Source organism: Bubalus bubalis, chromosome 1 (genome assembly GCF_019923935.1).
Source record: "Bubalus bubalis isolate 160015118507 breed Murrah chromosome 1, NDDB_SH_1, whole genome shotgun sequence".
Taxonomy (NCBI): Eukaryota; Metazoa; Chordata; class Mammalia; order Artiodactyla; family Bovidae; genus Bubalus; species Bubalus bubalis.
Window position 1 is genome coordinate 114,380,391 of NC_059157.1, and position 17,628 is coordinate 114,398,018.

Sequence of the window (17,628 nt, forward strand, 5' to 3'; positions counted from 1 at the left end):
CGCAAATGGAGGCCAGGACAGGATACTTTGGGGGAAATTAAGAACCATTCCGGTGTCAGCCATTAGGCAGTTTACAGACCAGAAATCTACGCAGGAAGATGGGGATTAAGGAGCATGTGGTTAGTAGCTGGAGAGCGTAGCAGGTGGTGGGAGAATGAGTCAAAGGACCAGCTGTCAGAGTTTGAGAAAGTGAAAATATTTGAATTGGGGTGCTTCCTAAACTCTATACTATGCAGGAAGTAATCACAGAGTCCCAAGGCCCATGGTCCTTAGCCCTGACTTCATATTGAAATCACCTGCAGAGCTTTAAAAAACTCTAGATAGGAATCTGGATCAGAACCTGAGAGTGCATACTGGAGCTGAGATTTACTGCTGGAGGAAAAGGCAGGTAAGTGACTGGTTGGGGTGGGACTGAGGAAGGCAGGCCTGCCCATAGTCTCCAGAAACCATGCCACAGTCCTCTCTGGGCATATTGTGTAGAAGGCGTGCACTGTGCTTTTCACTGTAAGAAAGTTCTCACAGGAATCTCTAGACCAGAGTAGGGGCATAATACAGTTGCTATTCCTTCCATCTCTAGGCTGAGCTCTCATTAAGAAGCCTGGATAAATGCTGTGATTTTTAAAAACTCTGTTCCTATAGATCTGAGGAGAATAAGTCTCAAGGATAAAATTGGACACACCTGTCAGTGAAAAGGGCAGATGCCTGAAATCATGGTCCAGTGTTCCTGAAGCCTGTGGCTAACTTTGGGCGAGAGGTCAGTAGTCACTGGTACCAAGCCCAGCGTTGTGGTGTACTAGGCCCAGTACCTCTGCAGGCTGAGACCAGCAGGAATTCTTTGGGGTTCACTGTTGTGGGAAATGGAGGTGAGGTAAAATGGACACACAGACAGGGGATAGCCTGATTCATGCAAGATAGACTTGGAAACATCACTGAAGACAAATTCCGCCAAAAATAGGAATAAAAGTCAACCATCTGTTTGGAAATTAGGAACACTCCAGAGATAGTGCTGGAGAAGGAAAGGGCAACCCACTCTGGTGTTCTTGCCTGGAGAATCCCAGGGACAGAGGAGCCTGGTGGGCTGCCATGGGGTTGCACAGAGTCGGACATGACTGAAGCGACTTAGCAGCAGCAGCAACAGAGATACTGCTATAGCTCAGTGGTTCTTAGCCTGAACTTTGGGAGTGGGTGGGGTGGAGTTTGAAAACCTTGAGATTATAGACATTCCACTATCTTATGCAAAATGGTGTTTATTTGGAGTAGGGCTCAGATAAGGTCCAGGGATAAATAAAACTTTGGGGAAGAAGTGTATTTAGGTGATGTCATCGAACCTCTCACACACACACCCCTACCTCTCTCTCGTTTCATCTCTTTCCTCTGTGTTGGCTTTCTGGCAAGATGGCCTCCCGCTGTTTTAGGTTAACATTCTATCAATGTAGAAATCTTCTGAGAAGGGATTACTACTTTCACAGTAGTTCTTGCTATGGTCTCTAGTTTATGATCATTGGCTGAAATTGGGTCATGTGCTAAATCTGAACCAGTCCCCTTGGCTGGCTGGCTAAGCCCAGGTCATAGGCCTATCCTTAGAGTGCTGAGCATGGACACAGAGAGGGTGTCAGCTACATCCAAAAACATGGTCTAAGAATGGAGGAGAGCCGGTTTCTCAAAGAAAAATCAAAGTGCTGTTACAAAAAGAAGAGGGTGTAAATTGCAACCTAGAGTCCCTTGGACTGCAAGATCAAACCAGTCAATCCTAAAGGAAATCAGTCCTGAATATTCATTGGAAGGACTGATGCTGAAGCTGAAACTCCAATACTTCGGCCACCTGATGCAAAGAACTGACTCATTGGAAAAGACCCTAATGCTGGGAAAGATTGAAGGCAGGAGGAGAAGGGGACGACAGAGGATGAGATGGTTGGATGGCATCACCGACTCGATGGACATGAGTTTGAGCAAGCTCCAGGAGTTGGCAAGCTCAGGGAAGCCTGGCGTGCTGCAGTGCATGGGGTCCCAAAGAGTCGGACACGACTGAGTGACTGAACTGAGCTGAACTGAATTGGTCCTCAATGTGTGGTCCTTCTACCAACAACATGAACATCATCCTGGAACTTGCAGCAATGAAATCCTTAGGCCCCACCCCAGATCTACTGAATCAGAGTGGGGAGTGGGGCCCGGTAATCTGTGCTGTAGCTTCCTCTCCAAGTGATTCTGATGCACACTCAAGTTTGAGAACCAGCACGTTACAGCGGTGGCTGTCAAACTATGCTGCATCTTACGGAACACCTGGGGGACTTGGAAAAATACTAATACAGCCTCACCCAAAGTGAATTAATCTGAATCTTGAGAGGGATAGGGGAGGAAGACCCAGGCATCAGTGGTTCTTAAACTTAGTTCTACCCTGAAATCACCTGGAGAAACTTAAAAAAAATACTAAGGCCTAGAATTTATTAATAGAAAAACTTCCCTGATGATTCTAATAAGCATCTGTGTTTAAAAACCACTGCCCTGCCATCCCTCCAACTTGTCCTGAGGACACTTAAAACATCTAGATGTAGGTTAGAGGATTCAGGCACCTATTTTCTTAAATCCCTAAACTCAAAACTTGGTCAAATGATTGACATTGATTCCCTTTTCTTTCATGTTCATGTTGAGTCTGTTGTAGCAGCTAATTCCACAACGACTGGGATTGTTTCTGTTTGAGAATGTAGACCCAGTGCCTTAAACAGAGCCTGGCACATAGTAGGCACTCAGTAGGTGTTTGCTGAGTCAATGAATCAGCCTGAAATTGGTCAGTGTCTTCAGTAGTGTTCAAGACTTCCTTTCTGGGTTTTAGACATCACTGGTCTCATTCTGGAAGGCACACAAGGATGGCAATGGGACTCTTGGGTTGTTGATGCCTAACCAGTCTTCAGAATGGCCCAAAATGTGCTGATCATATCAACTTAAGATGTCCCTAATGGCTTTATTTTAATGTCCTTTAAATTGATAGTGGATTCCTGGTTAATAAGGACAAGTGGAAACATGCCTAATGAAGCCTTTACATGGAGACTAAGACTACTTTAAGGGTCTACTTGTACTCAGATTCTTTTTGAAGTATATTTATAGAGTTCGATCCCCGGGTTAGGAAGACCCCCTGGAGAAGGGAATGACAACCCACTCTAGTATTCTTGCCTGGAGGATTCCATAGAGGAGCCTAGCAGGCTACAGTCCATAGGGTCGCAAAGAGTTGGACATGACTGAGCAACTAACACTTTCATTTCACTGTACAACATTCTGTTACAGGTGTACAGTGTAGTGATAAGTTTAAAAAGCTATTTAACCATTTTTAAATACTCTATTTATAGTTGTTATAAAATATTCACTATATTCTCTGTGTTGTACGATATACCCTTATAGCTTATTTTTTACCTATTAGTTTCTGGTACTTTTATTTCTGAAGCAAGGGTGGAGTCTTTCTCAGACATCTAATTCAAGCCAGCTTCTACAAGATGACATCATTAGCCTCTTGCAAAAGATTTTGATGGAAAGATAATCCAGTGTCACCTGAACACAGGTAAAGAATCCACCTGCCATGCAGGAGACCCAGGTTTGATCCCTGAGTCGGGAAGATTTTCCTGGAGAAGGGCTGGCAACCCACTCCAGTATTCTTGCCTGGAAAATTCCATGAACAGAGGAGCCTGGTGGGCTACAGTTCATGGGGTTGCACAAAGTCAGACACAACTGAGCAACTAACAGTTTCAGTTTTCAAATGCAAAGGCCCAGAGGAAGGTTTAAAGTAAAAGAGGTTACTCATCAAGCAATTTGAATCATCTTTGAATTCCTATCAGAATGCCCCAGTATTGGGTGGGTAGACCAAATGTTGATTCATATCATAGCACCCAGGCAGTGGATCAGAGTGAAACAAGGTTCATTTTTAGATGGGCTGAAGGGTCAAGATGAGACTGACCAATAGAATGATCACTGAATTCAGGAATCTGGGGTTTGGGCTGCATGAGCAATTTGAACTTTCATTTCTGTGTTTCATATCTGGAGCACCTGGGGCATACTTCCTGCTTAACAGTGAGATTATTATTTAAAAACTTGCCAGGAGAAGCCATCAAGGAGGTGGCAGTGGTAGACCTTGAAGGTAGATTTTGACTTTGGGTTCTGTTCTTCCTATGGGGTGAAGATTTTTAGAATCTCTCTTTAGAGTTAAATCATCAGAGCCTCATAACCATTCATACATTAAGTTTCTTTCGATTTAAAAGAGGACTCTTACCTTATAAGGTTTTTTGGTGTGATCGATGAGTTAATGTATAGAAGGCAAAGTCTTGTCCTGTGGCTGTCTTTCTTCCAGGTGGGAATTCAGTGATCAAGCTTCTGTTTCATCAAGCTTCTGCTGCTTCTCACAAGCTTCCTTTTTTTTTTTTTTTTTTTTTTTTTAATCTGATGATTGGGCTATTGCTACCTTCTGAGTGCTGTATGTTTCCAGAAATCCCTTCTCCTAAATCTGGACACAAAGGAATGGGAGAGATGTTTTGTGAGTGATAAAACTCAGTGGTTCATGGGAAGGTCCAGTTGGTGTGGTCCATGTGGGCTTCTGGGGGGCAGGGAGGTATGGTGGATATGAGCTTGATCTTGAAATATGAGAAGACTTAAAAAAGGAAACATCTAGAGATTTAGGTAAAGGAATGATAGACCCACTGGGTGTGGTTAGGGGAATAAATGGACATCTTCCACCACAAGTAAGGTGTCTGCAGTTTCTCTGTAGGCACTCACTCAAATCTCTTAACTTCATGGATATGTCTTTTAAAATTCTCTTAGCAACCCTGTAATATGGGGATTATTTTTCCCTCCTATAATTTTTAAATGAAGAAACTGAAGATTAAAAAAGTGAAATGACTTGCCTAAGGTCAGACAGCTAGTAGGGGACAAAGCTTTGAACTTCGGTCTTACAGTTTCCAGTAACAACATTGCCGCCCTGGAGCCGATAACAAGAGGAGGCACTATTATTACTTAACCTTAAATATTTAAAAGAAGGAAAGAAAAGGATAGGTGAAGGTATTTTCAACACAGAGGGGGCTGTCCATGTTCGGAGGTTGAGGAGAAGGAAGAGGGAAACCTGTTAGAGAAAAAGCACTATGGAGTCTGGAACCTTCTAAATTTGCTTCTTTCTAGCTTCATCAGGTTGTATATTTTAAGCCGGAGCTGACTGTGGCGGCCTTTGAGGAGAGGAAGTTACACTGAAGGAAAAGCACCTGTGTTGTGCTGTGGGTTGTGTACACTCGTCTCCTTACATGCTCTGTGCCCTGGGTCAGAGCAGCGTTGCATAAGGCTCTGGGCCACGCTGCCTGCAGGACTAGGGCAAACAGCTGGACTTTGGAACTCCGCCCCCAGCCCCGCCCTCCCCGCCGGCCCCTCCTCTCCTCCCCAAGGTGGCTCCGGCTCCCAGAAAGTCGCAGTGGCTGCCTCGCGCGGTGCGGGACGGCCGGGAAGGAGGGCCGAGGTTGCGAGCTGCCTCCGGGGCCGCGGCGCCCGCCGAGGTGCCCTGCCGGCTGTGCCGGCTGCGCTCCCACAGGTGCTGGTGCCCCGGGCCATGCCGGAGCGCTGGGGCCACCGGCAGCATGAAGGGCGGCGACCGCGCGTACACCCGAGGTCCCTCTTTGGGGTGGCTCTTTGCGAAGTGCTGCTGTTGCTTTCCGTGCAGAGGTGAGTGACTGTCGGCATTGGCACCTTCTTTTTAGGCAAAGACTGGACCGGCTGAATTGGGGCGGGGGGAGGGGGCGAGGCGGGATGTGGGATGGGGGAAAACGGGTCTGGGGAGTGGAGCACGGCAGATGGACAGTTTGCTCCCAGTTGTGTTCTTTGCAGTTTCTGCGGCACTACGCGGTTCTCTCGCTCTCTGTCTCATAGAGCTTCAGACTTGGATGCGGAGCTCCAGTTTGGGAACTCAAGTTACTTATCAGCGACTTTGGTTGTTGGGCGCCAGTCTGCAGGGGGGTGGGGCGCGGATGCGGAGGATGGGGAGAGGGCACTGGGAGCTCTGTGCTCCCCGTAGTGGCAGAGTCACACTTTCCTGCTCTCATTTACATATGGACCTCAGACGCGGGTTAACAGATGACTCTTAGCTATAGGAATGTATTTGACACTGTCTCTACACCAGGAACTATTTTTGCCAAGTGACAACTTTATTTGGGGACTGGAGTCGGCTTTTCTGTGCCTGGGCTTTGGCAGGCTAGTGTGGGTTTGCAGCTCTGGGCCAGAGCTTGGCTCATTAATTAACCAAGAACTCTCTATGTACCCAATTAGGACTGTATTTAATTATTATGCTAATTTTAATGTTGTCGAGCAGCTTCGCAGGAAGCAACTCATTTCCCCAAAATCAGCCTGCAAAACAAGATGGTGAGAAGGATGACAGAAGGAAGGCTATCAGTGTGCAGCCCATCCTGAAAAAGAATGGAGCCCTTCCTAGCCAGTTAGTAGATGTTCCTAACACATTTCATGTCACTTTAACACCTCAGCTCAGAGGGTCTGTTTCTGTGTAATTAGAAGTGAGAAGATAGGCTCTCACTTGACATCGGTCTTTTAAAAATTTTACCTGATGGTGTCTCGCCTCCACCCCTGTTGTGATGTTTCAGTCTCCATGTCCATCTTAACCTGATAAGGTCTCCATGGAACTCTCTGGGACTTACTGGTAAATAAACTTTATCCAAGTGACCACCATCCTATGTGCCCACCCTACACACAGCTCTGACAAATTCTCCATCCTAAGCAGATATAAGGCCACAAAAACTAATTAAATCTGAAGGACCTTTCCCCAAGTCATTAAGGTTCATACTCTCAGTGTTAGATTCTCTCAGTCTCTGCATTTAATTAAAACAGAACTGTGTAGTAGCTAACTCTAAAAATCAAAATTCAGAGGGAGAAAGAATTTTAGGAGGCCAGGGACCCTCACAAAAATCCAAGCCTGGTTCAGAACCATATAAAACCGTGGCTGGGAATTGCAAGAAGCAGGTATTAAAAGGGAGAGAAAGCCGGAAATGGCCAAAGGGAATCTGAGTGGGTGGGTTTTCGATGAAGGCTAGGCTGCTGTCCTGGTGCAGAGTTTCCAAGTAGGATTTCTAGGGAGTCCATTTCCTGTCCAAAGGCAAAATTTGGGAACTTGGGCGGTGCTTATCTGAAGGCCCTGCAGCTGCCTCCTTGAGTCCAAATGTGTGGCAGCCCAAGCTTCCTGACAGAGCAATTCTCCAGGGGTCTTTCAGCCTTCAATTTGTTTGTGAATTGCCCTGGCTGGCCCTCGGTGTTGTGGTGCAAGGAGGGGGCTGGGAGCTCACTTGGGGCGCCTGCTGGGTCACCTCCTGCCTGCAGGACTGGGAAAGCAGTGGCTGCGGGCTCTGTGGCTTGGAGAAGGGAGTGTTGCTGCAGCCTGAGTGGAGGAGATTGTCTCAGCTGAAGACTGAGGGAAGTAAAAGTCCCGAGCAGTGAAAGCAGCTTAAAAGGGAAAAGGAGGATAACAAAGGTGGGTGCCTCTCCCCTTCTCCCACTTTACCCCTTGCTGCTGCTACTGCTAAGTCGCTTCAGTTGTGTCCGACTCTGTGCGACCCCATAGAGGGCAGCCTACCAGGCTCCCTGATCCCTGGGATTCTCCAGGCAACAACACTGGAGTGGGTTGCCGTTTCCTTCTCCGATGGATGAAAGTGAAAAGTGAAAGTCTAGTCGCTCAGTCGTGTCCGACTCTTAGCGACCCCATGGACTGCAGCCCACCAGGCTCCTCCATCCATGGGATTTTCCAGGCAAGAGTACTGGTGTGGGGTGCCATTGCCTTCTCCAACTTTAATCCTTACTCTTTCCTAAATCTAAAAGATGTGAAGATGGGAAAATGAGGCTCAAATCTGAGGAGGATGGTGGTGGACATGACTTAGCCAGCCTTCAAAGAGCTCCTGGCGCCACTGGGCAGGGTGACAGTATCTGAGGTGTTGGGTACTGCTTGAGGCTTTCTGCATCTGCTCTAACAGAAAAGAGAGCTCTGAGTCCCCACCCAGCCTATAGACATCTATCTGGAAGCCGACTGAAAATATAAGGTCTTGTACTGAGCTTGAATGCATTGTCCAGAGCCCCAGAACTCTATGCCCAAGCTGCAACACAGAGAAGGATTCAGGAGAGTGTCCGAGGGGCTGATGGCATCGCCAGGGACCTGCCTGGCCTCCCTTTTCCGTTAAACCAGTTTCTCTGGTTGTAAAGATGACTGTGAAGCTGTCAGAACCCATACTATGGTTCCTAAGTCAAGGGGTCCTGGCTGATGGTGACTGGCTTCCAGTCCTGCATTTAAAGGATACCTCCTAAAGGCTGGGAAAAAAGGAACCAAGAGGAAGTGGAATGTTTTGGTTATTTTTGATACAAACCTAAGCTGTCCTGGACTTGCTGTGGTGAATCCTAACACTGGAGTAAGAGTTAAGGATTTAGTGATATACCTATGTGGCCTTTAAATCATATTTGGGAAAAATATAGACGAAGTTAGTGGAGCTTGTCTTTGGGTTTGGGAAAGTGAGGAAGGCAGCTGTCTGGTGTTCTTCTGTTCCAGTTTTTGTTTCTGTTGAGTATGAGTGTGACAGAGAGGTTTGATGAAAGATGATGTTCCTTCCCTACCTTGAAATTAGTGTTAAAGAGCAGGAAAACTGAGAATCATTGGCAGAATGGAAATAGAGATGGGTGAGAAGGAAGGAAGAGAGCAAATAACATTTATAACTGTCTTATTGGAAGTGAAAAATAGCCAAACATGAAATAATGGTGTGTGTGTGTGTGTGTGAAGGGTGATCAATCATTGATGCTGCGCTCTGTGGAAAGTTTCAGGATTGGTTTGGCTAGTTACACTTTCCTCTACACCTGAAGAAGTGAGTCCATTCTGGATTGTTCTTTAATGATCTTAAGATTTTAAAAAGCAACTTGTTTCCAAGTGATGAAAAGGATTTCAAGTCACCTGGAGGGTTGCTAAGTCCTATGCTGTAGACTGAAAATTGTGACCTCTTAGATCACAGAGCCTGGAGATTTTTTAGACCTGAGTGGGTGGCAGTCAGTTTTAGAGGCTTTAATTTTCTAGTCAACTTGTAATTAACCTTGGATCTATGGACAACTGTCCCTTCTTGGAAACGTTTCCTGACTACTGGCCTCCTCTGTTTCTCCACAGGGTTCATGGCCTTTATTCATACTTGCTTACTGTTGTATCATTGTCCTTGCAGCTGAAGCCCATGTGCCGACACGGCTCCCCATTTAGACAGTGAACAGTGACTGCTTCAGGAGACTGTCTCAGAGGTGAAAAGAGGAAGCAGTGGTGACTTACCCAGGCTGAGTCAGCTCACAGGAGAGCTGCTGGGATCACATTCCCATGGCTCTCTCATCACAGGGGTGGGTGGGTCTGGGCAAAGGTTATGGGGGTTTACAGGGCGTTTGCAAGCCGATGAAAATGGCGTTTGCAAGCCATTTTCATCTATAATTTCTTTCTCCTCCCTACATTTTCCCAGAATAACTGAGTAGGAACCTTATTCAAAACCTTGAGTGTCCCTTCCCTGGCTCATTTTATAAACTGAATTTAATGTGTGAAACCATGACAGCAAGTTTCTTTAGAAAGGTGTTGGTAACCTCAGAGAGGAACAGAAGTGACCTTCACTTTGGTTTACTTTAGTTCACCTCCCAAAGGACAGAGAAGCCTTAGGACATTGAGGAATACATACCATTTTCTTTATGTTCCAGCAAGTGCCTTTACCACTATGAAAATTGAATTGACCATTTAACATGTATGTTTTCCCAATACACCTCTTGGTTTTCTCTGCCTCCCAGGAATATACCTTAATCTGGGGAGAATTTCCAAACATACATACTGTCCCCAACTTAGGTCTTATGCTTCTCTTCCCATCTCTGATCCTCTGACTCAGTTCATTTCAGTTGCTCAGTCGTGTCTGACTCTTTGCGACCCCATGGACTGCAGCATGCCAGGCTGCCCTGTCCATCACCAACTTCTGGAGCCTATTCAAAGTCATTTCCATTGTGTCGATGATGCCATTCAACCATCTCATCCTCTATCGTGCCCTTCTCCCTCCTTCAATCTTTCCCAGCATCAGGGTCTTTTCCAGTGAGTCAGTTCTTTGCATCAGGTGGCCAAAGTATTGGAGTTTCAGCTTCAGCTTCAGTCCTTCCAATGAATATTCAGGACTGATTTCCTTTAGGATGGACTGGTTGGATCCCCTTGCAGTCCAAGGGACTCTCAAGAGTCTTCTCCAACACCACAGTTCAAAAGCATCAATTCTTCGGCACTCAGCTTTCTTTATAGTCCAACTCTCACATCCATACAAGACTACTGGAAACACCATAGCTTTGCCTAGATGGACCTTTGTTGCTAACGTAATGTCTCTGCTTTTTAATATGCTGTCTAGGTTGGTCATAGCTTTTCTTCCAAGGAGCAAGCGTCTTTTAATTTCGTGGCTGCAATCACCATCTGCAGTGATTTTGGAGCCCCCAAAAATAAAGTCTGTCACTGTTTCCATTGTTTCCCCATCTATTTGCCATGAAGTGATGGGACTGGTTGCCATGATCTTAGTTTTCTGAATGTTTGATTCTCTAACTAGTTAATAGTAATAGGGATATCAATTATTCCTGTTTTCCAGTCATAATGTAGCCTAGTATAAATAGGAATATATGGAATTGGTTGTGGTGGGAGAAATCGGAAATGGAAGCCAAATATCCTTCCTTTGGTACCACTATAAGTCCAGTAATCACTGATCATGCTGTAGGCCTGTCACCACAGTGGTTCCATGTGCCTCAAGTTGGTAAGTCCTAGCCTGGCGTGCTGCAGTTCATGGGGTCGCAAAGAGTCAGACATGACTGAGCGACTGAACTGAACCTGAGATAAAAAGATAACAGCTCAGACTCTTGTATTTTTATGCAATGTGTGCATGAAGAAGGAGGGATTCACTTCTGAGTCCAAACAATGTTGTAGGCCTGCCTTATTCTGGAGTAGTGCTTTTGTTTCTACTTAGCGAAGTTCTTCTTGAATCTTGATGCTTCTCTTGTGCCCTAAAAACACTCCCCATCCTTTTAATGCTGCTGCTCTCCAGTGAGTGTAAGTGGCTGCATGACCTGCCCTCTCCTTCAGACCAAATCCCAGATTTTCCCTGCCCTTGAAAGAGCATGGATCTGAACTCTGAGAAGGGCTTCTCAAACGGAAGGGGCTAGCTATTCATGGGACATTAGAATTAGAAGTAACTTCAGAGCTATTTAATAGATCTTTTTTTTTCTCTACAAGAAGAAACCGATTCAGCCATTTAGTAGCAAGGTCAGACCTATAGCCCTTTCCCAGCACTCTTTCCGCAACTGCGTTTTCCTCTTCCTGCCCATGCAATCAATTTCTCTTACTCTGGACAAAGATATCTGGGGTCAGCCTCTACCCTTCTCAGTTGGCTTACCCAATTGAGAAGGGTAGAGGCTGACCCCAGGCTGGAACTTGGGTGTTGACTGTGGAATGATCTGTGGTTCCTGCGGGGTGACTGGAGTCACTGGGATCTGGACCTGCCTGGTCTCTTTTGAGCGGCTGTTCTATCCCAGGACCACAGAAGGCTGAGCATCTCTGGCTCTCCCAGAACAGTTTCTGCACATTGTTCTTAGTAAATATTTGTCCATGTTTTTCCCTCTGGTTCAATTTAATTCCAAGGGTCCTTCCCCCCCATTTTTCTTGTCTTCTTCCATGAAGTGTATGCTTTCGGGTAAAAATGAAGCAATGAAATGCATTCCTATCATTCCATTTTTAAACATCACTGGTTTTTATGTAACACACAGTATTTTAATTCATTTGACACATGTTTACATGTTGACTGCCTGCCAGCCCTGCCCTGGATACTGGGGGATAATGGATGGGAATCATAATGGTGCTGACCCCATTGGGCTGTTATGAGGATTAGTTAACAGAATGTATGTAAAGGACTTAGCTTACCACCAGGTATATAAAGTGCTTTAAAAAGGTTAGCTACTAATGGTAACAGTAATTGTAATTATAATATTAGATGTAGAATGCATACCCAGGGGGCTAAATATGTGGGGTCTTCTGGGTGAAAATGCTGCAAATATACCTTCCTAGGGAACTTGATGGTCTTGGTTCAAACCGTTGTCAACTGTGCCTCACTGCTGTAGAGCTGCCACTGTGGGGAAAGAAGGCCTGTATCTATAAGGATGATAGGGATTTCCTTCTTTTTTAAATTAAACCAATTAAAACTTTAAAAAACATGACACTTTTAGTATTATAATCACTGGTTACATAAAAGAACGCTTGAGAGTAGGTACTGGCAAGATACCATAAGCATCCTTGAGTTATTCTTCTCTGAGGGGGAACACAGTGTGTAAGAATTGGATCATAATTACACCAGCATTGAAGTTTAGGTCCTGAGAACCTATGTTAAGTAAAAAGATGTCGTGTCCTGCCAGCCCCTTGACTTTGGCTAACAATCCAGTGAAACATTTTTCTGATCCCATCAGCCAGCATTTGTTGCACATCCTTCATTTGCAAAGATTTGCAGGTCCTCTTCAGGCTGTTTTTGCCTAGGTAAAAATCATGACCTGCTCACCACAGCCCTTGAGGTTCTAGACATTTGTCTGAGGTTTGGCCAGTATCTTGTATATTCCTTGTGGATGGGAGACATGGGTAGCTTGGTCTCTTCAGTGACTAATGGAGCTCCTCTCTTGAGGTTGACAGAACCTTCTGTGTTATACTTCCTTGAAGGAGGGGAGCCCTGGTTAAACACCTGTGAGGCAGCCAAGAGGCTGCCAGGTTGACTTTTGCCAGATAAAAAGCAAAGATCAGAGTTACAGAACAAGTCCTTTCACATTTTTCTTACTTTCCTGGAGACCACAAATTGAAAGGAAGGGAAACCCCCTTCTGCTGCTTGGTTGAAACAGTACCTCATAAAACATCTCTGTATCCAAGATCCTGCTCTCCTTGGGGCAGGATTAGTTGTAGGCCTGTGTTTGGTCTCTTAGGGTACCTTGTATGTGCAGGCTCAGGACTGATCAGGAAGTCCCAGTTTCTTCCCTTCCTCCATTAGCATATCCATTATTGCTCCCAGGGAGAAAGGGATATTACCCTTCCCCATCCAAAAATGAACCAAGCCTAACTGTTCAAAAGAATCACAAACACGCCACTTTGTGCAGATTTTGAATCTCAGCCTCATACCTGTGTGGTGCCACCTCCTCTCCTCACCTTAAAGGAGAAGGGCTACAAGAGTGGTTGCCACTGGAGAACATATTAGAAATACAGATTCTTGGCCCTACTGATTCAAATTCCATTGACTACAACCCAGCGGTCTGCGTTTTAACAAGCTCTCCAGAGGGCTTCATATTTTTGGTTTGTTCTTTCCTCTCCACCCTCTCCTACCTTCCTCCTCCCTTCGCCCAGCTCTGGCAAGGGCATCTGTGACCTGCTTCCTAGGGATTTTGCTTCCTGGGGATTGAGAAGTGGGGAGGGGGGTCCTTCCCACTCACTGTTACTTGAGGGGGATGGGATGGGAGGAGGGGTTGGCATTAAGACTCATGCACATCTTCTCAGCCCATTAGCCCCCAGGGGGGAGGAAGGGTAGTTACGGCATCCTTCTTCCCATTTAAGACTCCTTCACTTTTGTGATCATTTCCCTCAGACTCTTAATGGTAACTATGCTTAGTTAAGAAAAAAATCAAAAGTTAGGCAAACCAAAAGGCCATAAAAATAAAACTTTGATAACATAATCCTAATTACCTAGAAACAACTACTTAGCCATTTAATACATTCTTTTCTATGTGTTTGCTCCCTTTTAAAATAAATGGCTTCATATTATATATTCTGTTTTTAAACAAGATTTTGCTTAATCTTTGAAATGTCTTCCCAAATAGATGTATTTCCAGGATATTTTTAGTGGCTACAGAGAGTTTTGCCATAGGCAAGACTTGAACTTGACAATTGTCAGGACTGATTTAATACAATGGCTAAAATTTGGTGGGAAGGGATGAGGAAGAGTTTTGGGTTAAGAAATAGATCCTTCCAGAATCAGGTTGTTCAGACAGATTCTTGTGGCATTTACATATCTCCACTCCCTACGTCGCACCTTTCCTTTCCAAGGAGTACAACCTACCTCCTTCCCCCATGAGACCAGTATGCACAGGGCTAGAGCTGCAGATTTTACCCACTCAGCCTTTTCTTGCTTACTTGGTGTTAGGAATCTCCTCAATCCTGAGGCTTCTAACTGTGTAGTTGCTTTCACCAGCAGGTCCAGAGATTTTTCTCTTTCTCTTTTTGAGACATGCCTCCAAAGAGATAGGTCATTTCAAAATTATTGTTATTGGGAAAGAGAGTCTTGATTTACTTTTTTCTGCCTTGGGAAAGCATTTGAAAATACAGATAAATGATGATAAAATCCCATTACTTAGAGAGAGCCATGTTAACATGTTGAATATATCCTTTTTATCTTTTTTCATGTGTATATTTTTTCCAGAAATATGATATAGTAGTGTTATAAACTTTTTTCACGTAACATATTAAACAATTTTCATGACATTTTTGTGAATGCATCCAGTGATATACCAGCTCAGTTCAGATTGGGATTGTTAAATATTCAGGATTTTGAGAGTGGATGGTTAAGCTTGAGATCAGCCATAGTGGGAGTATTTATACCAAGAGGGTCACCTGCTGCTGCTGCTGCTAAGTCACTTCAGTCATGTCCGACTCTGTGTGACCCCATAGACGGCAGCCCACCAGGCTTCTCTGTCCCTGGGATTCTCCAGGCAGGAACACTGGAGTGGGTTGCCATTTCCTTCTCCAATGCATGAAAGTGAAAAGTGAAAGTGAAGTCGCTCAGCTGTGTCCAACTCGTAGCGACCCCATGGATTGCAGCCTACCAGTCTCCTCCATCCATGGGATTTTCCAGGCAAGAGTACTGGAGTGGGGTGCCGTCACTAGACACCACAAATCAAGGTTTTTTGTTTTATTCAGAAACCTGTTTTAATAGTATAGCACTAGATGCTCATTTTATCATGTGTAAATAAGGTTTGTTTTTATTTTCAACCTATTTTTGGTTGTTTCTAATTTTGCTATTATCAACAATATTATAATGACCATTCTTATAGTTAAGTCTTGACACAAACCTGTAATTACTTCCTTAGGATAAATCCTGTAAAGTGGAGGTCCTGAAAGAAATGACATCCCAAATTTCAAGACTTAGTTGCCGGTTACCCTCAATTCTATACTCTTTGAAAGCAAGAGTATACTGTTCTTTGTTTAAAGAGGATTAATGAGAAACATCCTCTGGGACCAGGAATTTCATGTCTCTCCTGTTGTTTACTTCTGTTTACATTTTCTGAATTAACTTAATTCTTTTTTTATAAAGATATGTTGGCTGAGAGCCTTTGTTTCTTAAGCTATGTTCTGATAGGTATGGTGTAAAAAAATACACTTTGTGATGGTAATGGATTGAGAGGCAATATATCATAATGATTAAGAGCTTGGACTCTGGAGCCGGAATGGATTTGAATCCCAGTTCTACCATTTACCTATGTGACTTTGTGCAGGTTACATAAACTCTGCCTCAGTTTCCTGATCTGAAAGATGGACATCTAGTGAAATTTGATGATCATGAAACCTAGTCATGGAGATCTTACAAGGCTTAGATGGGTTGACATACGTCAGTCACCTAGAACTGGCCCATGGGGAGTGGATGTAAGTGCTGCATTATTGTTACATTAGTGAGTGTATGGACGTCTCTGTGGCACTGTGCTGTCGCCTTCAAATGATTTCATCAGTTCCTTAATCCTATGAGAAATCGAGCTCAGTGTATTTTGTATGCTTAGTCCTCAAATATTTGAGTACCATGTGGCAGATATTAGACTAGCAACCATAGAGAGTTTAAGATGTTTCTATGCCCCTGAGGATCTTTTAGTTCAACTTGGGGGTGCTTGATAAGTATGAAACAGTAAATAATGACCCCTCCAAAAAAACAAGGAAAATAGTTGCTGAAGACAATAAGAGGAAAGATGCTTCAAGGATCTGCCTGGTTTCTTACTAAAATAATTATGCAGAGGCTGATGGGAGCACAGTGGCCTGGGGATCTGAGAGGGCTTATCAGGAGATTTAGGGTTCTCTCTGGGCCTTACAGGTTTTTAAAAATTATTTTATTTATTTATTGTGGCTGTGCTGAGTCTTTGTTACAGGCTTCTAATTATGGTTCACGGACTTCTCATGGGTTTCTCTTGTTGCAGAGCGTAGGCTCTTGGGCACACTGGCTTTTGTGGTTATGGGCCCAGTAGTTCCCGGGCTCTAGAGCACAGGCTCAACAGTTGTGGGACATGGGCTTAGTTGCCACATGGCATGTGGAATCTTCCCTGATCAGGAATGGAACCTGTGTCTCTTGCGTTGGCAGGCAGATTCTCCACTGAACCACCAGGGAAGCCCCCTACAGGGGTTTTTAAAGGGCTGAGTATATAGTGTGCTTAAAGCCAGCAGGGAAATGCAGTAGACCATAGAGGAAAGGTTAGACCCGCCTTCTCAAGCTATGCTAATTCTGTAGCCACGGGCCATATGTGGCTGTCGAGGACTTGAGATGAACCCTGGTCCAAGTGGAGCTGTACTGAAGTGTAAATTACATGCCAGATTTAAAAGATTTACTTCAAAAAGTGTAAAATAGTTCAGTGATCTTTTTATAGATTACATATTGAAATGATCGTGTTTTGGACATATTGGGTTAATATGATATATGAAAATTAATTGTATCTGTTTGTTTTTACTTTTTACTGTGACTACTAGAAGATTTTAAATGATGTAAAATTATGCAGTTTATTTTTTGTGTAATATAAAATACATGGCTCATATTTGTGGCTTGCATTATATTTCCCTTGGATGGAGCTTTCCTGCATCTTATAGTCCATGATACATTGATGTGCCAGAGTAGAAAGGATATAAAATTAGAAACTGTAGTCCCACTCCAGGGCTAATCCCAGCCCATTCCCTCAGTCCTCTCCGTAATTCCAGGAGGATAGCAGTCTCTCTGATGCTTGAAGATGCCCACAGGCTTTCTCCACTGAAACCTTCAAGAAAAGCAGTTATACATTTTCCATTCTGAGCCAACATAGTTTGTGAGGAAACAAGACTGAAATCCAAGTTCTCCTCAGAGAGCTCAGATTAGCCACCTTTTGGGAACAAAATGAGGGAAAGTCTTAAAAAGAACAGTGAACAGGAAGAGTGACAATGTGCTACCAGCTCCCAACTCTCTAACCCTCAACTGATTGACTTCACTCCAGTCCTGCCTCCTCACGTGACATAAGCATGGCTGGCCTGTCCTGAGGATCTGAGGGATATGATGGGGCTGTGTGGCAGGGTGAGGGTAGCCTCACTGCTCTGACTTGGGACTGAGATCCAGAGGAGATCCCAGATTTTAAATTTTACATCATTTAAAATCTTCTAGTAGTCACAGTAAAAAGTAAAAACAAATAGGTACAATTAATTTTCATATATCATATTTAACCCAATATGTCCAAAACACGGTCATTTCAATATGTAATCTATAAAAAGATTACTGAACTATTTTACATTTTTTGAAGTAAATCTTTTAAATCTGTCAGTCCCACCAAGTCAGCTCTTGGTTGAACTCA

At 44.3% G+C, this 17,628-nt stretch overlaps 1 protein-coding gene across 20 annotated transcripts in view; it reads left to right on the plus strand.

Annotated features, from left to right (window-relative positions):
* KALRN (kalirin RhoGEF kinase) overlaps positions 1–17,628 on the plus strand; it is a 705,208-nt gene that overhangs the window by 575,267 nt on the left and 112,313 nt on the right. For 2 of the 20 annotated variants that reach the window (XM_044932439.2, XM_044932725.2), the window contains exon 1: positions 5,392–5,685. The exons of 13 other annotated variants lie outside the window; for them this stretch is intronic. In XM_044932439.2, coding sequence (XP_044788374.1) covers positions 5,601–5,685 — 85 coding nt within the window. In that variant the 5' untranslated portion in view covers positions 5,392–5,600. Of the gene's footprint in view, positions 1–4,467; positions 5,686–17,628 lie in introns of those variants that run through there. 5 more of the 20 variants (XM_006078542.4, XM_025282315.3, XM_025282249.3 and 2 more) reach the window with 5 other exon arrangements.